The 26,300-nt window shown below is 42.0% G+C and overlaps 1 protein-coding gene across 1 annotated transcript; it reads right to left on the reverse strand.

Annotated features, from left to right (window-relative positions):
• Window positions 1–1,994: 1,994 nt before the first annotated feature.
• Window positions 1,995–24,312, reverse strand: LOC110491911 (carbohydrate sulfotransferase 11). Its single transcript, XM_021565753.3, has 3 exons — window positions 23,672–24,312; window positions 5,138–5,220; window positions 1,995–3,972 (listed from the first exon to the last, which is right to left on the reverse strand). The coding sequence occupies exons 1-3, from the start codon at window positions 23,763–23,765 to the stop codon at window positions 3,127–3,129; spliced, it is 1,023 nt and encodes a 340-aa protein (XP_021421428.1). The 5' UTR covers window positions 23,766–24,312; the 3' UTR covers window positions 1,995–3,126.
• Window positions 24,313–26,300: the final 1,988 nt, after the last annotated feature.

A 26,300-nucleotide genomic window follows, 5' to 3' on the forward strand; every position in this document is an offset into this window, starting at 1 on the left:
TTTTGCAAATGTATTAAAAATAGTCTAAGGCACTGGTTCGATCCCGGGCTGTATCATAACCGGCCGTCCCATATGGTGGCGCACAATTGACCCAGCGTTAATTGTGGAGGGGGGGGGCAAACCCTCCCCCACTTGGCGCATCGCTCTCTAGCGACTCCTTGTGGTGGGCCAGGCGCCTACAGGCTGACCTCGGTCTTCAGTTTAACGGTGTTTCCTAATACACATTGATGCAATTGGCTTCAGGGTTTAGCGGGCAGGTGTTAAGAAGCACGATTTGGCGGGTCATGTTTCGGAGGACGCATGACTCGACCTTCGCCTCCCACGCCCGTTGGGGAGATTGGGAGAAAAGGGGGGTAACAACAACAAAAAAGATACACCTTATTTACACAAGTATTCAAACCCTTTGCTATTAGACTCTAAATTGAGATTAGATGCATCCTGTTTGCATTGTTCATCCTTGAGAATTTTCTACAACTTGATTGGAGTCCACCTGTGGTAAATTCAATTGATTGGACATTTTTTTTTTTTTACCTTGGCAAGTCAGTTACGAACAAATTCTTATTTTCAATGACAGCCTAGGAACAGTGGGTTAACTGCCTGTTCAGGGGCAGAACGACAGATTTGTACCTTGTCAGCTTGGGGATTTGAACATGAAACCTTTCGGTTACTAGTCCAACGCTCTAGCCACTAGGCTACCCTGCCACCCCCATGATTTGGAAAGGCACACACCTGTCTATATAAGGTCCCACAGTTGACAATGCATGTCAGAGCAAAAACCAAGCCATGAGACCGAAGGAATTATCTGTACAGGATTGTGCCGAAGCACAGATCTGGGGATGGGTACCAACACATTTCTGCAGCATTGAAGGTCCCCAAGAACACAGTGACCTCCATCATACTTAAACAGAAGAAGTTTGGAGCAACCAAGACTTTTCCTAGAGTTGGCCTCTCGGCCAAACGGAGCAATCAAGGGAGAAGGGCCTTGGTCAGGGAGGTGACCAAGAACCCGATGGTCACTCTGATAGAACCTTCCAGAAGGACAACCATCTCTGCAGCACTCTACCAATCAGGCCTTTATGGTAGAGTGGCCAGACGGAAGCCATTCCTCAGTAAAAGGCACATGACAGCCCATTGGGAGTTTGCCAAAATGCACCTAAAGACTCTCAGACCATGAGAAACAAGATTCTCTGGTCTGATGAAACCAATATTGAACTCTTTGGCCTGAATGCCAAGCATCATGTCTGGAGGAAACCTGGCACCATCCCTACAGTGAAGCATGGTGGTGGCAGCATCATGCTGTGGGGGTGTTTTTCACTGGCAGGGACTGGGAGACTAGTCAGGATCGAGGGAAAGATGAACGGAGCCAAGTACAGAGAGATCCTTGATGAAAACCTGCTCCAGAGGGCTCAGGACTTCAGACTGGGCTGAAGATTCACCAACAGGCCAATGCCCCTAAGCACACAATCAAGACAACGCAGGAGAGGCTTCGGACAAGTATCTGAATGTCCTTGAGTGGCCCAGCCAGAGCCCGGACATGAGCCCGATCTAATATCTCTAGAGACTTGAAAATAGCTGTACAGCGATGCTCCCCATCCAACCTGACAGAGCTTAAGAGGATTTGCAGAGATTAATGGGAGAAACACCCCAAATACAGGTATGCTAAGTTTTTTGGCTTCATACCCAAGAAGACTCAAGAATGTAATCACTGCCAAAGGTGCTGAGTAAAGGGCCTGAATACTTATATAAATGCGATATTTCAGTTATAATTTTTTATGCATTTGCTACATTTTCTAAAAAACTGTTTTTGCTTTGTCATTATGGGGTATTGTGTGTAGATTGTTGAGGAAAAATGTAATCAATTTTAGAATAAGGCTGTAACGTAACAAAATGTGGGGAAAGTGAAGTGGTCTAAATACTTCGAATGCACCGTACAGTATACCGTTGTTATGGACAAACTTTGTTCCAAAAGGTTGCAATGAGGCATAACATCAACAGTCATGAAAACTCATTTTATTTACTGCTCTCATAGTCAAGACAAATACTGCATGCTACAAATGTAATTTAATATTAGCTTTTTACCAGATGGCCTACCTGGTTTTAACAAGTAGTGCCCCTGTAGGTAGGTAGTTAGCCCTAGGTGGCTTTCCACAGTTCAACAAGGAGTGCTCTGATGAGGGGCTGCCTTGGCCCAAACCACAGCTATGCACCGTTTGCTCAGTCTGACGTGAGCTAAATAAAGAGGTGACTCTGCAAAGCATGTGCCATTTCTGTAAATAACTCCCTATCTGCAGGCAATCTGCCTGCCAGGCTTTATATAACCAGCATACATTGTGTATCAGAACATATTTACTATCAACTGTGGCTTATGTAACATCAATGAACAGGTGGCAATCATTTTATAATGTGGGAAAATTGTGACATGATACAGTATGAATGAGGACTTCACTGTTTATTTTATTTTTAAATGCTACCATGTAAGATATACCATTTAAACTGGTTCAATTCATATTGGGTCTGTGCAAGCCTCATACTTCTGTCAATAGAGAGTAAATAGCTTATTTTTATTGGGGTTTTTTCTTTCTTTTTATTTGTGGACTATGCTTTCTTTTGTTTGGTGGTTTATGTAAGTTTTATGACACCCTTTGTCCCCCCAGAGGAACATTTTTGGCTACAGAAGATGTCCAAGAGCCAAAGAAACATGCTGTATGTGCAAGCAGAAAGAAATGCATGAATTAGATTGTCCTCACCCAATGCGCTCAGTCTATATTCACAATAAATACTCTTACAATTGTATAAATAAAGAAGAATGCATAGTCGAGGGATTCTGTGATACACACAACAAGTTCTTTACAACCCTCGACACATTCAATTGTAAAAGAAGAACCTGCTTCTCTCTTATCTCGGCCACATGACGAGGATTAAAGCAAATATAGCGACTCAAAGGTCAGCCACCTATGCTCATAAACTTCTTACATCTGACAATGTAGTGATTCCCCCTACTGGCAAGGCCTGTATAAATAACATCTGGAACATCAATTACAAGCTCTACGCACCCAGATTAATTACAAATTACAGAGCCAAACAGATTGATGACTAAATCTCTAGCTGACATGGAGAGAGTCGCCCTCATCTAGTCTTCAAGTACTCTGGGTTGGAGTAATTGAAGAGCAGGAAGTCCATGCGGTAAAGGTTGTACAGCTTCTTTTGGTAAAAGGGGCTGATGTTTTGGAAGAACTGAGCCGCCATGTCCCCGTTGGTCCTGGTGCTCTTGCCTGAGGTAGGGAAGCGGACCTCCCCATCAGTGCCAGCCAGCCGCAGCACAGAGCGGGAGTCCTGCTCCAGAGTCTCATACTTCCCCACCACATCGTAGTGGACGAGGCAGGGGTGGCACAGTGAGTGGATCCGCTCCCAGTGCTCGTTGAAGGGCTCCTCTCTCTGTGTGCGGGGATCCACCAGGTAGTACACAAACTCCTGGAAGGAGACGTCGTTGCCCCGCTCCAGCGCATCCGGCTGGGGTTGGGGCCGATGCCGGCGGATTATCTTGGTGCCGTAGCGCTTGTGGAAGGCCGTGTTGTAGCTGCGGGTGAACTTGTTGCGGTAGGCCGACACTAGCCTCTCGAAGGGCTCCCGCACAAAGATGAATTTCAGGTAGCTGCGCAGACGGCGGTTGATCTCAGAGGTGGAGTACTCTGACAGTGTGCGCAGGTTGCCAGCCACGTGGGCCTCGTTGGCAGGGATGGCTAGGGGCTCGTGGTAGCGTCCGTCCCCCGTCAGGACCATGAAGACGCGTTTCCAGTTGGTACAGGCCACCTTGGGGACGTAGCAGTACAGCAGGCCATGCTTATCGTCCACGATGAGGTGGCGGAGGTCGTCTGGGGTCAACACCCGTCGCTTCTTGGTGTGGGTGAGACACGCCTGCTCCAGCAGCTCCCGCCGATCACGCAGAGACGTCTGCACTGCAGACAAATCCAACTACGGTCACAGAAAGAGGAGGGGACATACAAGGTCAACACTCACATTTAGAATTAAAAACTTAAAAGTGATGAAATATTACATCTCTCCAAGTGATAACATCTTCATGTAGTCACATTCTCTGACTAAAACGGAGAAACAACAACAATGTTTTAATCTATCTTGTCCGATTAGTAAAATGTCCTGGAATTGGCATTGCAACATCAAGGCCATCCACTGTGTTTCCCAGTAGACAGCCTGTGGCACTAGTCACATGCAATAGACAAAGTGTTTAATGTTATAATATAAAGAGTAGCAAAAGATGTGGCTTGATTTGAGCAATGAGGAAGCAATAGAATGATCAAGGAAGGGCATGGTGCTTTGTGTTGCTGACCCACTGTGAATAATGAACAGAAGATAGAGGGGTTGCAAGGTGGACGTAGTCCAAGAGAAAAATAACACAACAGATAAGATTAGTTGCATCAGCAGCACCAAACTAACTGCTCTCTGTGTGAGAGAGAGCAAAAAAGAGAGAGAGAGCGAGAGAGAGCGAGAGAGAGCGAGAGAGAGCGTGAGAGAGAGAAAGAGAGAGAGAGAGCGTGAGAGAGAGTGTGAGAGAGAGAGAGAGAGAGAGAGAGATAGAGAGAGAGATAGAGAGAGAGCGTGAGAGAGAGAGAGAGAGAGAGAGAGAGAGCGTGAGAGAGAGAGAGAGATGCAGTATCACTCAGCATACACTGGATTCCTGAGACTTTGGATATTGGAGCTGAAAAAGAGAGCTTTGTCTCTCGGAGCAAGAGGGGCTACTGTTTTTATAGTAACCACTAAGGACCTGAGTCATAACTTCTAAGTCAAATCAAATGAACTCAACTCAGTCTTGCAGTAACGCTTGAGCCATTACCTCTGAGGAAAGTTCAAGAAAAAGGTGGCTGGTATGTAGTATGATGTAACAATATTTAATGTATAGCAGCAATAGTTCAGTTCAGAGACCAAAGGCTACCCATTTGTTGGGAAATCAAATGTGTCAAAGTGGTTCTCCAAGATCATTGCTTTGTCAAATGTTATTTCCTGTGTGTGACACATCTGGAAACAATTACACATCAACATCAGGTGAATAAACAGTACACAACCGTGAGTGTTCACACGCATTCAAGGCATGATAGAATGGGGCCATTCTAAAGCTAGTCACCTGGTCTCCGTTGTAGAGGGTCTGTAGTGGACTTCTCCTGGTCTTCCCTGGGGCGATGCCCTTCCCCCCAGACTGCTCCACAGCTACAGGCACAAAGACAGAGAGGGAGAAAAGGCGAAACAGATGAATCATCTGAAAAGGGCATTATTGTCTGTTTTCTTTAGTGATTAGTGACGGGTGCTCGATGTTCAAGGAACTTTGGCCTCACTGAGCATCCTTTTGGAATACAAAAAGACATCATATTCTTTACTGGTTGAGCTGTCCTGAACAGTATCCGACTCTGTCACCCTCACCTTGTCAAGCAAATCTGACTGTGGCCAGTGCTGCTATAGCACACTGTAGTACAGTAGCCCATTGAGTTCTCATTTCAATATGTTTTACCTTATGCTGCATGATCTCACATGAGCCCCAGCACCTCAGGGCTGGAGGCATGTCAGTGTTGGGGCCCTCCTCACTAGTGAGAGGAAACGGATTGGATTTGCACATGTGCCAGTTGAATGCAGAGGATTGCTTTACATCTCACAGGGAGGGAGGGAAGGACAGTGAGAAATAGAGAAAAAGAGAGAGAGAGAAAGAAACCATAGAAGGAAATGAGAAAGTGGGTCAAGAGGTCTCATCACATAGATTCAACACAACAAAAACTCTAAAATTATGTGTGAGAGGATCGTATCTTGATGAAATCTCGTCAACCTTGCAAGTGACTGTGTGATCACGCTCTCCGTAGCCAATATGAGTCAGCCCTTTAAGCAGGTTAACATTCACAAGGCCACAGGGCAAGATGGATTACCAGGACGTGTACTCATAACATGTCTTCACTGACATATTCAACCTCTCCCTGACCAAGTCTGTAATATGTACATGTATCAAGCAGACCTCCACAATCCCCGTGCCCAAGAACGCCAAGGTAACCTGTTTACAGTTGAAGTCGGAAGTTTACATACACTTAGGTTGGGGTCATTAAAACTCGTTTTTTCAACCACTCCACAAATTTCTTGGTAACAAACTATAGTTTTGGCAAGTCGGTTAGGACATCTACTTTGTGCATGACACAAGTCCTTTTTACAGCAATTGTTTACAGACAGATTATTTAACTTATAATTCACTGTTTCACAATTCCAGTGGGTCAGAAGTTTACATACACTAAGTTGACTGTGCCTTTAAACAGCTTGGAAAATTCCAGAAAAGTATGTCATGGCTTTAGAAGCTTCTGATAGGCTAATTGACATCATTTGAGTCAATTGGAGGTGTACCTGTGGATGTACTTCAAAGCCTACTCAGTGCCTCTTTGCTTGACATCATGGGAAAATCAAAATAAATCAGCCAAGACCTCAGAATTAAATTTTTTACAAATAATATTAAGCAAGTGTAAACACCATACGACCACGCAACCGACATACCGCTCAAGGTGGAGATGCGTTCTGTCTCCTAGAGATGAACGTATTTTGGTGCGAAAAGTGCAAATCAATCTCAGCTCTCCCTCAGCTCTCCCTCAATCTCACAGTTGTAGCTGCGAAGTGAAGATGCTGGAGGAAACAGGTACAAAAGTTCCTATATCCACAGTAAAACCAGTCCTATATCGGCATAACCTGAAAGGCCGCTCAGCGAGGAAGAAGCCACTGCTCCAAAACCGCCGTAAAACAGCCAGACGATGGTTTGCAATTGCATATGGGGACAAAGATCGTACTTTTTGGAGAAATGTCCTCTAGTCTGATGAAACAAAAATAGAACTGTTTGGCCATAATGAACATCGCTATATTTGGAGGAAAAAGGGGGAGGCTTGCAAGCCGAAGACCACCATCCCAACCGTGAAGCACGGGGGTGGCAGCATCATGTTCTGGGGGTGCTTTGCTGCAGAAGGGACTGGTGCACTTCATAAAATAGATGGCATCATGAGCATCATAAGGAAAATTATGTGGATATATTGAAGCAACATCTCAAGACATCAGTCAGGAAGTTAAAGCTTGGTCGCAAATGGGCCTTCCAAATGGACAATGACCCCAAGCATACTTCCAAAGTTGTGGCAAAATGGCTTAAGGACAACAAAGTCAAGGTAACTGACGACTGGATCCTGGACATCCTGACAGGCCGCCCCCAGGTGGTGAAGTTAGGCAAAAACACATCAGCCACACTGAACCTCAACACAGGGGCCCCTCAGGGGTGTGTGCTTAGTCCCCTCCTGTACTTCCTGTTCACCCACGACTGCGTGGCCGCGCACGACTCCAACGCCATCATTAAGTTTGCCGATGACACGGCGGTGGTAGACCCGACAACGATGAGATAGCCTATAGAGAGAAGGTCAGAGACCTGGCAGTGTGGTGCCAGGACAACAATCTCTCCCTCAACATCAGCAAGACAAAGGAGCTGATCGTAGAAAACAGGAAACGGAGGGCCGAGCATGCCCCTATTCACATCGAAGGAGCTGTAGTGGAGCGGGCCAAGAGCTTCAAGTTCCTTGGTGTTCACATCACTAAGGACCTATCATGGTCCAAACACACCAACACAGTCATGAAGAGGGTATGATAACGTCTCCTCCCTCTCCCCCTCAGGAGGCTGAAAATATTTGGCATGGGCCCTCAGATCCTCAAAAAGTTCTACAGTTGCACCATTGAGAACATCTTGACTGGCTGCATCACCACCTGGTATGGCAACTGCTTGGCAAATTGCTAACGGAGGGTAGTGCGTATGGCCCAGTACACCGCTGGGGCTGAGCTCCCTGCCTCCAGGACCTCTATACCACGTGGTATCAGAGGAAGGCCCTAAAAATTGTCAAAGACTCCAGCCACCCAAGTCATTGACGGTTCTCTCTGCTACCGCATGGCAAGCGGTACCGGAGCGCCAGGTCTAGGACCAAAAAGCTCCTGAACAGCTGCTACCCCCAAGCCATGACTGCTGAACAGTTAATCAAACGGCTACCTGGACTATTTGCATTGACTCCTTTTTTTTTACACTGTGTTACACACAAGTGAGTGGATCTGCAATTCTGATTTCTGCTTCACTGATTTCTGCTCTCATAAAAGCCTGGGTTTTCAGCACATTAACACTAGAAGCTTATTACCTAAAATGTATCAATTGAAGGTGTGGGTTCACAGCGCCAATCCAGATGTGTTTGTCATTACTGAGACATGGTTAAGAAAGAGTGTTCTGAACACTGATGTTAACCTTTCTGGTTATAACCTTTTTCAACAAGACAGATCTTCCAAAGGTGGTGGTCCTAACTTATGTCACCATTGCCCTTGATTCTAACAAATGTTGTGCTGCTATTTTTATTGACTTGGCCATAGACCATTCCTTTCCTGTGGGTCAGCTAAGGAGTATTACATGCTGACCAGACCAGACATCGCATGCGCGAGCGTCGCAAAATTAATTTAGAAATCCATGTTATTCAATTATTGCACCCACACTGCTCGCACGCGCCAACAAGCGTCTGCGACTCCAAGGGCTAAAATAGAACTCATTTCTATTTCTGACGCAGATCGCGCTGAAAGTCCTGCCTCTCCCATCTCCTCATTGGTTTATAAAAGCAGGTACCCACGTGCCATCTCCTCATTGGTTATACCCACGTGGGTGACTGAAAGACGAACTGTTTTGCCGGTAGTCATGGTAATACAATGAAAGTTTAGATGCGATCACCATATAAATTAAACGATGAAAAAGCCTGGAAGGAGGAGAGATGACGATTCGGTTGGCCGTTTAATGTGTGGATTAATTGTCGAATTAGAGGTCCTTGTGCATTTCAGGTAAAATAACAACTCAACGTTTATATCCCTGGACAAATTAGCTAGCAACAGCAAGCTAGCTAAATAGGACAAATTAACGTTAGCTTGCAAGCTAACTAGCTAAATTGCCATACATGTTTAATGATTTTCGACCTGTCCCCAAATGAATGTCATTGGTTCAGAGTTTGTTTTGATATTTTAACCTGCGTGTCGTGATCGCGTTTGGTGTGGGGGGGGCAAAATAAATGTATGCATGATAGCGCACGATGGCGCAGGCGCCAGCCGGTTTGGGTTCCGTGTCAGTGTCTCTGAGGGGTATTTGGCCTCGTTTGCTAACTACCTCTCTCAAAGAGTGCAGTGTGTAAAGTCAGAACATCTGCTGTCTCAGCCACTGCCTGTCACCAAGGAAGTACCCCAAGGCTCGATCCTAGGCCCCACGCACTTCAATTTACATCAACAACGTAGCTCAGGCAGTAGGAAGCTCTCTCATCCATTCATATGTAGATTATACAGTCAGCTGGCCCCTCCCCGGATTTTCTGTTGAATGCTCTACAACAAAGCTTTCTTAGTGTCCAACAAGCTTTCTCTGCCCTTAACCTTATTCTATAGTAATCATTCCCTTTTCACCCCAGCTGACAAACTAACCCTGATTCAGATGACCATTCTACCCATGCTAGAATACAGAAACATAATTGATAGGTCAGCTGGTAAGGGCTCTCTCGAACGGCTAGATGTTCTTTACCATTCAGCCATCAGACTTTTCACCAATGCTCCCTATAGGACACATCATTGCACTCTATACTTCTCTGTAAACTGTCAATTTCTTAATACCTGACAATAGACCCACTGTTTGATGCTTATTTATAAAACCTTCTTAGGCCTCACTCCCCCTTATCTTAGTAACCTACTGAATGCCTCATCCTCCACATAAAACATCCGTTCTGCCAGTCACATTCTGTTAAAGGTCCCCAAAGCACACATATACCAAGCACACATATACCTGGGTCGCTCCTCTTTTCAGTTCGCAGCTAGCGACTGGAACAAGAATTAAAAACACTCAAACTGGACAGTTTTATCTCCATCTCTACATTCAAAGACTCAATCACGGACACTCTTACTGATACTCGTGGCTGCTTCACGTGATGTAATGTTGTCTCTACCTTTTTGCCCTTTGTTCAGTTGTCTGTGCCTAACAATGTTTAGACCATGTTGAGTTGCTACCATGCTCTGTTGTAATGTGTTGCTGCCATACTATGTTGTTGTCTTTAGGTCTCTCTTTATGTACTGTTGTGGTGTCTCTATTGTCGTGATGTGTTTTTTCCTACTTCACATTTGTTTTGTATCCCAGCCCCCGACCCTGCTGTTCTTAATTGACTTGCCTAGTTAAAAAAAAAGGCTAAATAAAATAAAAAGCTACCTCGTACCCCTGAACATTGACTTGGTACCGGTACTCCGTATATACAGTGACTTCAGAAAGTATTCATACCCCTTGACACATTTTGTTGTGTTACAGCCTGAATTCAAAATGGATTCAATTGATCATTTACATAAGTATTCACACCCTTGAGTCAATACTTTGTAGAATCACCTTCAGCTGCGTTTACATCTGTGAGTCTTTCTGGGTAAATTTCTAAGAGCTTTCCACACCCATTACCCATTATTCTTTAAAAGATTATTCAAGCTCTGTCAACTTGGTTGTTGATCATTGCTAGACAACCATGTGCAGGTATTGCCATAGATTTTCAAGTAGATTTAAGTCAAAACGGTAACTCAGCCACTCAGGAACATTCACTGTCTTCTTGGTAAGCTACTCCAGTGTAGATTTGGCCTTCTGTTTTAGGTTATTGTCCTGCTGAAATGTGAATTAATCTACCAGTGTCTGATGGAAAGAAGACTGAACCAGGATTTCCTCTAGAATTTTGCCTGTACTTAACTCCATTCCATTTCTTTTTTATCCTGAAAAACTACCCAGTTCTTAATGATTACAAGCATACCCATACCATGATTGTAACGGATATCGTCCTCTTCCTCTGAAGAGGAGTAGCAAGGATCGGACCAATACGCAGTGTGGTAAGTGTCCATGTTTTAATAGTATAAACTGAACACGACAGAATACAAAATAACAAAGTGAATATAAACAAACCAGTCCCATGTGGCACAAACACTGACACAGGAAACAAACACCCACCAACAGTGAAACCCAGGCTACCTAAGTATGATTCTCAATCCGAGACAACTAACGACACCTGCCTCTGATTGAGAACCATACTAGGCCGAAACATAAACCAAACATAGAAACACAAACATAGACTGCCCACCCCAACTCACGCCCTGACCATACTAAATAAAGACAAAACAAAGGAAATAAAGGTCAGAACGTGACAATGATGCAGCCACCACTATGCTTAAAAATATGGAGTGGTACTCAGTAATGTGTTGTATTGGATTTGCCTCAAACATACAATAACACTTTGTATTCAGCACAAAAAGTGAATTGCTTTGCCACATTTTTTGTAGTATTATGTTAGTGCCTTGTTGCAAACAAGATCATGTTTTGGAATATCTGTATTCTATACAGGCTTCCTTCTTTTCACTCTGTCAATTAGGTTAGTATTGTGGAATAACTACAATGTTGTTGATCCATTCTCAGTTTTCTCCTATCACAGCTATAAAACTATGTAATTGTTTTAAAGTCACTATTGGCCTCGTGGTTTCCTTCCTCTCCGGCAACTGAGTTAGGAAGAACGCCTGTATCTTTGTAGTGACTACGTGTATCGATACACCATCCAAAGTGTACTTAATAACTTCACCATGTTATATATATGGAATGTGTACATTTTTTTATTTATTTTATCTACCAATAGGTGCCCTTCTTTGCGAGGCATTAGAAATCCTCCCTGGTTTTTGTGGTTGAATCTGTGTTTGAAATGTACATCTCGACTGTGAGACCTTACAGCTAATTGTATTTGTGGGGTACAGAGATGAGGTAGTTGTTCAAAAATCATGCTAAACACTATTATTGCACACAGAGTCCATGACACTAATGTGAATTGTTAAACAAATGTTTACTCCTGAACTTACTTATGCTTGCCATAACAAAGAGGTTGAATACCTATTGACTCAAAACATTTGACTCAAAACAAAACGTGAAAAGGTGTCACAGACCAAGTATTTTTTGTGACTGGCATGTGACTTTGCATGTGACTCCTGCTCTGATAAAACACACTTCCCCCTCTACATCGCTGTCCTTTCATCTGCTCTACACATCAGCCTGCGTCACTGATTATGACTTCCGCTTTTGTGGAAGCCACATGCACCGTGGGAGATTCAGAGAAGTGGGAGATTCAGTGTTGTGAAACAACGTCAAGATACCAAATTAAACCCTACCCACTGGGTACACGCTGGTTGAATCAACGTTGTTTCCACGTCATTTCAATGAAATTACAATTGAACCAACACGGAATAGATGTTGAATTAAACTGTGCCCAGTGGGTTATCACTACTCTATACATTAGTCCAAAGATAAATCAGAAGATTTTTATTTTTGAAAAGAAAATCTTTTAGCTTCTCCTATCATATGATATGTGGAGATCACAGGATGCAAGATACAGTTTCACTATTCCCTGTTTAGCTGAAAAGACCATAGCTGTATGGACTAGCTGTATCTATATATATATATACAGTGCCTTGCGAAAGTATTCGGCCCCCTTGAACTTTGCGACCTTTTGCCACATTTCAGGCTTCAAACATAAAGATATAAAACTGTATTTTTTTGTGAAAAATCAACAACAAGTGGGACACAATCATGAAGTGGAACGACATTTATTGGATATTTCAAACTTTTTTAACAAATCAAAAACTGAAAAATTGGGCGTGCAAAATTATTCAGCCCCTTTACTTTCAGTGCAGCAAACTCTCTCCAGAAGTTCAGTGAGGATCTCTGAATGATCCAATGTTGACCTAAATGACTAATGATGATAAATACAATCCACCTGTGTGTAATCAAGTCTCCGTATAAATGCACCTGCACTGTGATAGTCTCAGAGGTCCGTTAAAAGCGCAGAGAGCATCATGAAGAACAAGGAACACACCAGGCAGGTCCGAGATACTGTTGTGAAGAAGTTTAAAGCCGGATTTGGATACAAAAAGATTTCCCAAGCTTTAAACATCCCAAGGAGCACTGTGCAAGCGATAATATTGAAATGGAAGGAGTATCAGACCACTGCAAATCTACCAAGACCTGGCCGTCCCTCTAAACTTTCAGCTCATACAAGGAGAAGACTGATCAGAGATGCAGCCAAGAGGCCCATGATCACTCTGGATGAACTGCAGAGATCTACAGCTGAGGTGGGAGACTCTGTCCATAGGACAACAATCAGTCGTATATTGCACAAATCTGGCCTTTATGGAAGAGTGGCAAGAAGAAAGCCATTTCTTAAAGATATCCATGAAAAGTGTTGTTTAAAGTTTGCCACAAGACACCTGTTAGACACACCAAACATGTGGAAGAAGGTGCCCTGGTCAGATGAAACCAAAATTGAACTTTTTGGCAACAATGCAAAACGTTATATTTGGCGTAAAAGCAACACAGCTGAACACACCATCCCCACTGTCAAACATGGTGGTGGCAGCATCATGGTTTGGGCCTGCTTTTCTTCAGCTGGGACAGGGAAGATGGTTAAAATTGATGGGAAGATGGGTGGAGCCAAATACAGGACCATTCTGGAAGAAAACCTGATGCAGTCTGCAAAAGACCTGAGACTGGGACGGAAATTTGTCTTCCAACAAGACAATGATCCAAAACATAAAGCAAAATCTACAATGGAATGGTTCAAAAATAAACATATCCAGGTGTTAGAATGGCCAAGTCAAAGTCCAGACCTGAATCCAATCGAGAATCTGTGGAAAGAACTGAAAACTGCTGTTCACAAATGCTCTCCATCCAACCTCACTGAGCTCAAGCTGTTTTGCAAGGAGGAATGGGAAAAAATGTCAGTCTCTCGATGTGCAAAACTGATAGAGACATACCCCAAGCGACTTACAGCTGTAATCGCAGCAAAAGGTGGCGCTACAAAGTATTAACTTAAGGGGGCTGAATAATTTTGCACGCCCAATTTTTCAGTTTTTGATTTGTTAAAAAAGTTTGAAATATCCAATAAATGTCGTTCCACTTCATGATTGTGTCCCACTTGTTGTTGATTCTTCACAAAAAAATACAGTTTTATATCTTTATGTTTGAAGCCTGAAATGTGGCAAAAGGTCGCAAAGTTCAAGGGGGCCGAATACTTTCGCAAGGCACTGTATATATTTATAGAGAGAGAGAGAGACCATTGCTGTATAGACCATAGCTACAGTGCCTTCGGAAAGTATTCACACCCCTTGACAAAAACTTTTTTTCTTCATATTTTGCAAAAAATTAAATGAACGGTAACATTACATTTACATAAGTATTCAGACCCTTTACTCAGTACATTGTTGACGCACCTTTGGCAGCGATTACAGCCTCGAGTCTTCTTTGGTATGACGCTACAAGCTTGGCACACCTGTATTTGGGGAGTTTCTCCCATTCTTCTCTGTAGATCCTCTCAAGCTCTTTCAGGTTGGATGGGGAGCGTCAATGCACAGCTATTTTCAGGTCTCTCCAGAGATGTTCGATCGGGTTCAAGTCCGGGCTCTGGCTGGGCTACTCAAGGACATTCAGAGAATTGTACCGAAGCCACTCCTGCATTGTCTTGGCTGTGTGCTTAGGGTTGTTGTGCTGTTGTAAGGTGAACCTTCAGCCCAGTCAGAGGTCCTGAGCACTGTGGAGCAGGTTTTCACCAAGGATCTCTCTGCACTTTTCTTCGTTCATCTTTCGTCTTGCCCTTCTTTGGACACTGTGCTAACAAACCTCCAAATGAGCTTCAACGCCATACACCACTCCTTCCGTGGCCTCCAACTGCTTTTAAATGCTAGTAAAACTAAGTGCATGCTCTTCAACCGATTGCTGCCCGCACCCTCTCGCCCGACTAGCATCGCTACTCTGGACGGTTCTGAATTAGAATATGTGGACAACTACAAATACCTAGGTGCCTGGTTAGACTGTAAACTCTCCTTCCAGACTCACATTAAGCATCTCCAATCCAAAATTAAATCTAGAATCGGCTTCCTATTTCGCAACAAGGCCTCCTGCACTCATGCAGCCCAACATACCCTCGCAAAACTGACTATCCTACCGATCATTGACTTTGGCGATGTCATTTACAAAATAGCCTACAACACTCTACTCTGCAAACTGGACGTAGTCTATTACAGTGCCATCCGTTTCGTCACCAAAGCCCCATATACTACCCACCACTGTGACCTGTATGCTCTCGTTGGCTGGCCCTCACTACATATCCGTCGCCAAACACACTTGCTCCAGGTCATCTATAAGTCTTTGCTAGGTAAAGCCCCGCCTTATCTCAGCTCACTGGTCACCATAGCAACACCCACCTGTAGTACGCGTTCCAGCAGGTACATTGCATTGGTCATCCCCAAAGCCAACACTTCCTTTGGCCGCCTTTCCTTCCAGTTCTCTGCTGCAAATGACTGGAACGAATTGCAAACATCTCTGAAGCTGGAGTCTTATATCTCCCTTTCTAACTTTAAGCATCAGCTGTCTGAGCAGCTTACCGATCACTGTACCTGTACACAGCCAATCTGTAAATAGCACACCCGACTACCTCATCCCCATATTATTACTTACTCTCTTGCTCTTTTGCACCCCAGTGTCTCTACTTGCACATTATCATCTGCACACCTATCACTCCAGTATTAATGCTAAATTGTAATTATTTTCACCTCTATGGCCTATTTATTGCCTACCTCCCTCCCTATTAATGCTAAATTGTAATTATTTTCGCCTCTAGGCCCTATTTATTGCCTACCTCCCTACTCTTCTACATTTGCACACATTGTACATAGATTTTTATTTTATTTTTTTTATTTTGTGTTATTGACTGTATGTTTGTTTATGTGTAACTCTGTGTTGTTGTTTTTTTTCTGCTTTATCTTGGCCAGGTCGCAGTTGTAAATGAGAACTTGTTTTCAACTGGCCTACCTGGTTAAATAAAAATTAATAAATGAAAATCTTTGCCTCGATCCTGACTAGTCTCCCAGTCCCTGTCACTGAAAAACACCCCAACAGCATGATGCTGCCACCACCATGCTTCACCGTAGGGATGGTGCCAGATTTCCTCCAGACGTGACGCTTGGCATTCAGGCCAAAGAGTTTAATCTTGGTTTCAACAAACCAAAGAATCTTGTTTCTCATGGTCTGAGAGTCTCCAAGCGGGCTGTCATGTGCCTTTTACTGAGGAGTGGCTTCCATCTGGCCACTTTACCATAAAGGCCTGATTGGTAGAGTGCTGCGGGAAGGTTCTCCCATCTCCACAGAGGAACTCTAGTGCTCTGTCAGAGCGATCATCGGGTTCTTGGTCACCTCCCTGACCAAGGCCCTTCTCTCCCGATTGCTCATTTTGGCCGGATGGCCAGCTCTAGGAAGAGTCTTAGTGGTTCCTCACAGTATTCTTGGGACCTTCAATGCTCCAGAAATGTTTTGGTACCCTTCTCCAGATCTGTGCCTCTACAAAAATCATGTCTCGGAGCTCTACTGACAATTCCTTTGATCTCATGGGTTGTTTTTTTTTCCCACTGTTTTTTTTCAACTGTGGGACCTTATATAGATATACCTTATATGTGCCTTTCCAAATCATGTCCAATCAATTTAATTTACCACAGGTGGACTCCAATCAGGTTGTATAAACATCTCAATGATGATCAATGGAAACAGGATGCACTTGAGCTCAATTTAGAGTCTCATAGCAAAGGGTCTGAACATTATGTAAATAAGTTATGTTTTTCTATTTTAATACATTTTTTTATTTTTATTAAAACCTGTTTTTGGTATTGTGTGTCGATTGTTGATTTTAAATATATTTTTTTAAAGGGGTCTGAATACTTTCCGAAGGCACTGTATATAGACCATAGCTGTATAGACTAGCTGTATAGACCATAGCTGTATAGACCATAGCTGTTTATATACAGATAGACCACAGCTGCATAGCAAAAGCACCCCAGAAATGGAATAAACAGGCCATACTTGTGCTAAAATAGTGAGCAATTTACTTTTAACGTCTCTCAATTGCTTATTCAGCAAGAACAAACACCCAGCAGGTGTGACTTTTGACTGATTCAGCTTTCTATGGTGCCATGGGCATGTGGCAGAATTGGGACATATGCCAGCCTTGTTTGTTGACTAGACAAGACCCACATGATGCCAACGTAGGAAGATGTTGCTTGTGTGTGATGGTAAAAGAGCATAGTAATGAAAGTGTGTGTGGGCCCAACCCAGTGAGCAAAATGTGTTTATTAATTAAAAAATACTTACAGTATTTTCAACATCATTATCTCATAAGGAATACATTGCTGCTTGAAATTACTTTCTGTTGTAACTTCAGTAACTCAGTTACGCTGATGTCAGCTTTTCACAGAAGAAGAAGAATTTAGAATATAAATGATATCTGACAGTGAAGTATTTGAGGTTTAGAACAAGACCAGAATAATCTAAATGTCGAAGAGTTGAGAAAGTCTGCTCTAGCAGACCTTGGATCATCACGTGCGTTTAAGTCCGTGGTACAGGGCTCACGACATGCTCAACCTAAAAGGATATCAGGAGAGAGTATAGACAAACGAAATATTATCTGAAGGATCAAAGGTCCTGTTTGAAAAGTAGACATGAACTATTTCCACATGCATTTTTTTCACATTTCACATGTCACATTGAGCTGACTTGTAAAGCAGGCTTGGCACATCTAGCACCTTTCAGTAACTGACAAGTGTGTACACCCACCCACACGTTTAGTCAGCTCTTTCTCAGACTGGACATAGTACTGCTAAGTCCGAGGTGTGAATCCTTCTGCCCACAGAGGAGAGACACTCACTATAGGGAAATACACAGATGTGTTTATTCTGAAACAAGTTAGTTTCCACCTTTTTGTGTGCACTATGTCATCAAGCACTGATGTTTATCTTGTTGCAGATAAAAACTGTACTTTTTTCGCTTAAAAAAGAAAATGGTCTCTGGTCTTGGGATATGCACTCTAGCCAACAGCTCGCAGATACTGGTAGTCTACATGATGTGATTATTATGGATAAGAGCAAGAATATTTGTATTTGTCAAACGACAGTCAATCATCATGTCCCCAGAATCCGACCCTCAATACTTATTGGAAAGGGGCATCAAGATCCCTGTGCACTTTCACCACCCTGTGAAGTTCATCATAACTTATTTCATGTGTCGCCTAATAAACTGCATTTCCCTAGTCGTAGTGTGAGTTCCAGACAACATATCATCGTGTGACTCCAAGTTTACTTCGATATATATGGTTACTATATTAATATTTGCGCATAAAGGACTTACCACTGCAATTTCTTGCATAATACATTTTACCGACACAAATTGATCCCATTATGTTGAACGAAGGATTTATCTGTTAGCATTCATAACATTGTACAGAAACGTCCTTTTTCCATCACAGCTGTTGTGATATTTTTTTATATGGTACAGTATGACTGTACTCGCATAAAAACTGTGGATGGTAACGTGGTTACAGATAAATATACCCAACCCCCGGCCTGCTCACCGAGCTATCATCTAGAAGGCGGAGAAGGTACAGGTGCATCAAAGTTGGGACCGAGAGACTGAAAAACTGCTTCTACAGCCAGGCCATCAGACTGTTAAATAATTACCACTAGCCGGCCTCCGCCTAGTACCCTGACCTGAACTTAGTCACTGTTACTAGCCAGTTACCACCTGGTTCTCTACCCTGCACCTTAGAGACTGCTGCCCTATTTACAGTTGAAGTTGGAAGTTTACATACACCTTAGCCAAATACATTTAAACTCAGCTTTCAAAATTCCTGACATTTTAATCCTAGTAAAAATTCCCTGTCTTAGGTCAGTTAGGATCACCACTTTATTTTAAGAATGTTAAATGTCAGAATAATAGTAGAGAGAATGATATATTTAAGCTTTAATATCTTTCATCACATTCCCAGTGGGTTAGAAGTTTGCATACACTCAATTAGTATTTGGTAGCATTGCCTTTAAATTGTTTATCTTGGGTCAAACGTTTAGGGTAGCCTTCCACAAGCTTCCCGCAATAAGTTGGGTCAATTTTGGCCCATTCCTCCTGACAGAGCTGAGCTAGTGTAACTGAGTCAGGTTTGTAGGTCTCCTTGCTCGCACACACTTTTTCAGTTCTGCCCACACATTTTCCATAAGATTGAGGTCAGGGCTTTGTGATGGCCACTCCAATACCTTGACTTTGTTGTCCCTAAGCCATTTTGCCACAACTTTGGAAGTATGATTGAGGTCACTGTCCATTTGGAAGACCCATTTGCGACCAAGCTTTAACTTCCTGACTGATGTCTTGAGATGTTGCTTCAATATATCCACATAATTTTCCTTATGATGCTCATGATGCCATCTATTTTGTGAAGTGCACCAGTCCCTCCTGCAGCAAAGCACCCCCACAACATGATGCTGCCACCCCCGTGCCTCATGGTTGGGATGGTGGTCTTCGGCTTGCAAGCCTCCCCCTTTTTCCTCCAAACATAAAGACGGTCATTATGGCCAAACAGTTCTATTTTTGTTTCATTAGACTAGAGGACATTTCTCCAAAAAGTACTATCTTTGTCCCCATGTGCAGTTGCAAACCGTAGTCTGGCTGTTTTATGGCAGTTTTAGAGCAGTGGCTTCTTCCTTGCTGAGCGGCTTTTCAGGTTATGTCGATATAGGACTGGTTTTACTGTGGATATAGATACTTTTGTACCTGTTTCCTCCTGCATCTTCACAAGGTCCTTTGCTGTTGTTCTGGGGTTGATTTGCACTTTTCGCACCAAAGTACGCTCATCTCTAGGAGATAGAACGCATCGCCTTCCTGAGTGGTATGACAGCTGCGTGGTCCCATGGTGTTTACTTGCGTACTATAATTTCTACAGATGAACGTGGTACCTTCAGGAGTTTGGAAATTGCTCACAAGGATGAACCAGACTTGTGGAGGTCTACAATTGTTTTTCTGAGGTCTTGGCTGATTTCTTTTGATTTTCCCATGATGTCAAGCAAAGAGGCACTGAGTTTGAAGGTAGACCTTGAAATACATCCAAAGGTACACCTCCAATTGACTCAAATTATGTAAATTAGCCTATCAGAAGCGTCTAAAGCCATGACATCATTTTCTGGAATTTTCCAAGCTGTTTAAAGACGCAGTCATCTTAGTGTATGTAAACTTCTGACCCACTGGAATTGTGATACAGTGAATTATAAGTGAAATAATCAGTCTGTAAACAATTGTTGGAAAAATGACTTGTGTCATGCACAAAGTAGATGTCCTAACCGACTTGCCAAAACTATAGTTTGTTAACAAGAAATTTGCGGAGTGGTTGAAAAACTAGTTTTAATGACTCCAAGTGTATGTAAACTTCCGACTTCAACAGTACATACATAGTTATTGAACACTGGTCAGTTTAATAATGTTTACATACTGTTTGGCCCACTTCAAATGTATATACTGTATTCTAGTCAAGGCTCATCCTATATAACTATTGCTGTACACAGCTTTTCTATTTATACTGTCTCTACACACCATCATATACAATGCCTTCAGAAAGCGTTCACACCCCTTGACTTTTTCCAAATGTTGTTATGTTACATCCTGAATTTACAACCGATTCAATTGAGATTGTTTTGTTACTGGCCGACACACCATGCCTTTGAGCATGGTGAAGTTATTTATTACACTTTGGATGTTGTATCAATACACACAGTCCCTACAAAGATACAGGTGTCCTTCCTAACTAATATGCTGGGGAGGAAGGAAACCGATCAGGGATTTCACAATCAGGCCAATGGTGACTTTAAAACAGTTACAGAGTTTAATGACTGTGATAGGAGAAAACTGCGGATAGATCAACATTGTAGTTACTCTACAATACTAACCTAATTGACAGAGTGAAAAGAAAGATGCCTGTACATAATACAAATATTCCAAAACATGCATCCTGTTTGCAACAAGGCACTAACGTAATATTGCAAAAAATGTGCTAAACAATTAATTTTTTTGTCCTGAATACAAAGTGTTATGTTTGGGGCAAATCTATTACAACATACTACTGAGTACCACTCTCTATATTTTTAAGCATAATGGTGGCTGAATCATGTTATGGGTACGCTTGTAATCAGCAAAAACTAGGGAGTTTTTCAGGATAAAATATAAATAAATAGAATGCTAAGCACGAGCAAAATCCTAGAGTAAAACCTGGTTCAGTTTGCTTTCCACCAGACACTGGGAGATGAATTCACCTTTCAGCAGGACAATAACATAAAACACAAGGCCAAATCTACATTGGAGTTGCTTACCAAGAAAACTGTAAATGTTCCTGAGTGGCTGTAATCGCTGCCAAAGGTGCTTCAACAAAGTATTGACTCAGGGATGTGAATACTCACAGAATGTAGATGAGATATTTCTGTATTTAATTTTCAATAAATTTGCTAAAATGTCTAAAAACATGTTTTACTTTAATAAATGTTGAATGCAGGCTGTAACGCAACAAAATGTGGAATACTGTAGATATTTATTTATATTCTGGACTTTGACATTGCTCTTTCTAATATTTCTATATTTCTACATTCCTTTTCTTATTGTAATTGTTTTGTATTGTTAGTAGGTATTACTGCACTGTTGGAGCTAGGAACATGAGTATTTCACTACACCCCACGATAGCATCTGTAAAATATGTGTAACATTTGATTTGATATGATTTGTAGACAATATCCAAAATACATCAACATATGTTTATGGGGTTTTAATCTTTGATTTCCGACCATCCTCACGCACTGTTGACCAGATACAATGCTATTTTACAGTAAACAAATTGACAACAGAATTTCAACAAGCTTATAGGGAAGAGCATTCAACATGCATGGCACTTACACAAAGTGTGTAACACATACAACCCCTGCTATATTGTGGAGAATTTGTCATTTATTTAACTAGGCAAGTCAGTTAATAACAAATTCCTATTTACAATGATGGCCTAGGAACAGTGGGTTAACTGCCTTGTTCAGGGGCAGAACAACAGATTTGTACCTTGTCAGCTTGGGGATTCAATCTAGCAACCTTTTGGTTACTGGCCCAATGCTCTAACCACTAGGCTACCTGCCACCCCTGTTAGAGTTACCTGTCTGACAGAACACAGAGGGTGTTCTTTAATTGAAGCCTCGCCAACATAATCCAGGTAGAATCAGGCATTCCCCAGGGCAGCCGTCTAGGCAGCTGTCTAGTCTTTGAGTAAAGCCAGTGTGTCTATGTATGCAGGTGACTCAAACAATACATATCAGCTACTACACTGCAACACTTAACAAAAAGAGGTGCAGTCAGTTTCAGATTTTGTGGCAAGAAATACGTTAGTCCTAAATATTTTGAAAACGAAAAACATTGTATTTGGGGGCACCCAGCCCCGGGCCCTTAGACTGTATGAGGATACAATACACATTTCTTTAGTAAAGACAGGTGCTGCTGATAATACTGCCATCGTTGTCGAGGCAGAGGACATGGATGTGTAGCCCATATATCTGATGGTGTCTGGACAAAAAGAGTATGCCAAGTCATACTCTTTTTTGGCCAGACAGCATCACATACTGTACATGGACTACATACAGTGTTGTCGGACAGAGGGGGGCTATTTCACTCACTCGGATGCTTCTTCTGGTAAAGATAGTTTCAGCCACTTGTGAAGTGAAGTGAAGGAAAGTTGGAGGGTGCACAGTGCACTGTCAGGATGCTGGAATTATTTTGGATGAACGTGCAAATGTAACCTACTTTGTTTGACGATCAGATGAAAACATCATGACTAGCTGTTTTAATAGCACATTATTATTATAATTAAATTACATCTTTACTCTAAACACCATTAAGAAATGTTGTGCACGCGCTTGGAGCGTGGGGGGGGGGGGGGGGGGGGGCTAAAAATCTGCCCCTGGGAGATGGTTGGATAGGAAGGATGATTTTTTTAAAACGTTCATGTTTAAATAGAAAGTATCCTATGACATAATGTAATAGCATTGTAAGAGTGTCCCTTCCTTAGTTGCTCACTTACTCTTGGAGGCTCTGTAACATGAGGAACCCGGACTTATTACATAGTAGTTCTTTCCCCATATATGTGGTATAACAACAGCATACTGTGGCATTGAAATACATGGTTTATTTTTTATTCTCTCCGTTGTTAAAACTTCAGACATAACCTAACCTAGCCTCACTCCCAGGTTATCTTCCCTCCTATCTTTCTCTGTCCCTCAGTTTCACTCAATCCCTTAAGGGTATACGTTTCTTCTTCCTCTGCCCTAGCACAGGGGAGCACAGGAGAGCTGAGGAAACGAGTCCAAAAAGGCCCAGGAATGCTTAAGGGTCTCTCAGAGGGGGCTACCAAAACATTCCATGGTTCACACTCATAGTGCTCTTACTCATGCCCCGCCACTTTACCCCTCCATTGTGTCTCAACTCAACACATGCTAATTTAGGGAGAAATTGAGCAACAGTCATGGTAGTTAATTTCAGTTTGACATGATGCTTGTGATAAACGATTTATTGAATATAATATTTAATAAATGAGTGGGACTAGCCTAATGAAAAACAGCCTACACTCAGTGTATGTAATACACCGAAACGTCGCCCTATAAGAACATCATAGGGCACCATCTCATAGCACCCTGATGTGTGGTGATGCTCGAAACTTACCTGGCCTTGTGATGTTCTGAAAGTACAATATGACCATAAAAAGTGACCCAACGCATGTCGCCAGAAACATTCGTCCAACTTTGGGTTTTCTCATCCTGATTCCCCGAGCAGGCAGAGCAGAACACTCGCCCCGAGGTGGCTCATGCGAGGCAGCTCGTCTGATGCAGCTTTGCGAAAGAAGGGAAAGAACGGACCTTCATGCGGAAAAAGTTGGAAGTGGCACGGTTAGGTCAGCCTCTTCAGCAATTAGTCTATTCGCCTATGCCTATGAATATCCAACAATAAATAAACAGCCGCGAAAATATTGTAATGTGCAACAGAATGTCGGTTGTCTTTGTTGGTGTGTTCCGATAAATTATGACATTTTTAAATCAATATTTTCTGCTCCGCTGAAATGTCTCATCGCAAACATGTTCTGACAACCCCAGATGATAGAATTGTTTTATCAGAGTTCTCCGATCATTCAACAGTCGTTGTTTCCTCAATTTTGTCAACCTTAAAATTCCCAGAAAAATGGTCGGCGGCACTTGTGCCTTGACGTCACACCCAACCCTAATACTTTGTAACAGGGACTGACACCATAGCTTTGCCTCAGAGACATACGAAACACAGACCGACACCGACATTACGTATATCTAAGCACTTCCAAGATGTATTATACATAGGGATGACCGGGGATCAAAGTAACAGTTTTAGGCTTTTACTTAGTATGTAAATAATATTTGTGTTACATTCATAATATGTGTATACAAACAACATAGGCTACATATTTTAGCTACCATTAGGCCTACACGTTGTGAAGAAGTTTATATGACACCGAAAGTGGTGGAAGTGAAATGTCCCTCTGGTATTTCTCACGGGTTAATTGTAACACTGTCTTCAAATTTTTTTTTTTAAATAGGTGTAATTGAAAAATATTCAGATTTTAAACTGATATTTGGATGAAAATACAGTAATAGTTTTTTTTATTTTTTATTATTTCATCTTTTAGGCATGGCATGTTGACACAAAACGGAGTAGCCAAAATTAATATAGCCTATTTTATTTAAGATACTTTTAGCATTAAAAACAACTGTAAAATTAACTGAATATTCCCAACCTGCTCCATAAATCCATCTAACCTTCGTGATTTTAGTTCTCATAACCTTTTAGGTAAATGATCCTAACCTTTGTCATTAGTTCCACTAACAACCAATTTAAATTCTCCATGTAATTTAAGCAATGTGGTCTCAGAAAAATACGTATAATACCAATGTTGTGGAAATTCTTAGACAGGACACTCAAAGTCAATATTAAATTAAGTCAAACTTAGATGCATAAGCACCAGTCTGAAGTGGGCATCTTAAAGGGTGTTCTTTACATAGAGCCTTATATACTGCTATCTAAACCTACATAAACATGATTCATTGGAACGGTTTCCACATGTGACTGGCTCCATCTCTATCTTAACATAAAGAATATATTCTGGGCATTCTGCCCGATGTTCCTCCAGAGCCTCTCCTCTCTTGACCAGACACAGGCAGGAACCAAGGATTGTTTATGACACCAAAGATAAGATGCACAAAGTAAATTTCATTCATTACACTAACATATAATACGTTACATCATCCGATTGGTATGCTATTGTACAACAGGATAAGATGTGTGATACAATACGTCTTGTAAATCGTACGATATTGTATGACGGCTGTTCCACTCATAATGTAACCAAATGTGACATAATATAAAGTACTAAATGGAGTGGAGTAGATTTACTCACAGAATAATACCAATTGCCCTAAGACCACGTTGGTCACCAATCTTCCCTGTGACAAATGTATCCAAAAATATTTTGTGGACTACTTCTTACAATGTTTACAAAGAAAATGTACAAATCTGATGAATTTCTGCCATTGTTGGTATGACGGATTACAGGGAAAACATTTTTCTTTTACAATTTGTTTTACTGTACATTACAATTTACTTTAAAGGTAGACTCAGCTAAGATCAACACCGTCCATATTGAGATGGGCTAGATGCGAGACTTCGCTTTCACACAGTATCTGTGCATGTGCACGGGTTCACTACAAGCTGTTACAGCGTGGTAGCCGCGGGACCAAAACAGCGGAAAAGTTGAGCCTCTCACTTCAACGGTCTTAATTATTGCAGAAATTGACCCACTATACAATTTACTTTCTGCATACACCATATTGCTTCATCTACCTTTAATATTTAAGTTCTTGTAGTCAAAATATGAGTTGGTAGCTCAGACCGGGTGTTAACATTAGTTTATCGAAGAGAGTTACTGCATGTTTAGGTCTACAGCATCCAGTGTATACTTTGGGGCTTTATTGGTGAGGTAGGTTTGACTGATATGGTGTGCATTTGACCTAGTAGATGTCATCACAGTAGGAATGTGGGGAAAGTAGATTTAGCCTCTGCAGTGTTTGGGAAAGCAGTCCCTCAGTAGCCTTTCTTCAAGTTATGATGTTGGATTTACTTTTAGCTTTATTTATTTAGATCAAAGAAAACAAGTGATAGACAACAACACAGAAAGAAAAATGTAATTAAAAAAAATGGTGTGGTTGGAAGCACAAGGTCTTATATGAAAACCACATCACAAAAAAACAATACACAATACATAAGTACA

The sequence above is a fragment of the Oncorhynchus mykiss genome, chromosome 16 (assembly GCF_057628025.1).
Source record: "Oncorhynchus mykiss isolate SJ-2025 chromosome 16, ASM5762802v1, whole genome shotgun sequence".
NCBI lineage: Eukaryota > Metazoa > Chordata > Actinopteri > Salmoniformes > Salmonidae > Oncorhynchus > Oncorhynchus mykiss.

Excerpts from the sequence above, each read along its gene's own strand:
- LOC110491911 (XM_021565753.3), bottom strand. The coding sequence starts at position 23,765 with ATGAGAAAACCCAAAGTTGGACGAATGTTTCTGGCGACATGCGTTGGG. Across the intron at positions 5,221-23,671 it reads TCAGAACATCACAAGGCCAG|CTGTGGAGCAGTCTGGGGGG; the intron begins GTAAGTTTCGAG and ends TTGTGCCTGTAG. Across the intron at positions 3,973-5,137 it reads CCCTCTACAACGGAGACCAG|TTGGATTTGTCTGCAGTGCA; the intron begins GTGACTAGCTTT and ends CTGTGACCGTAG.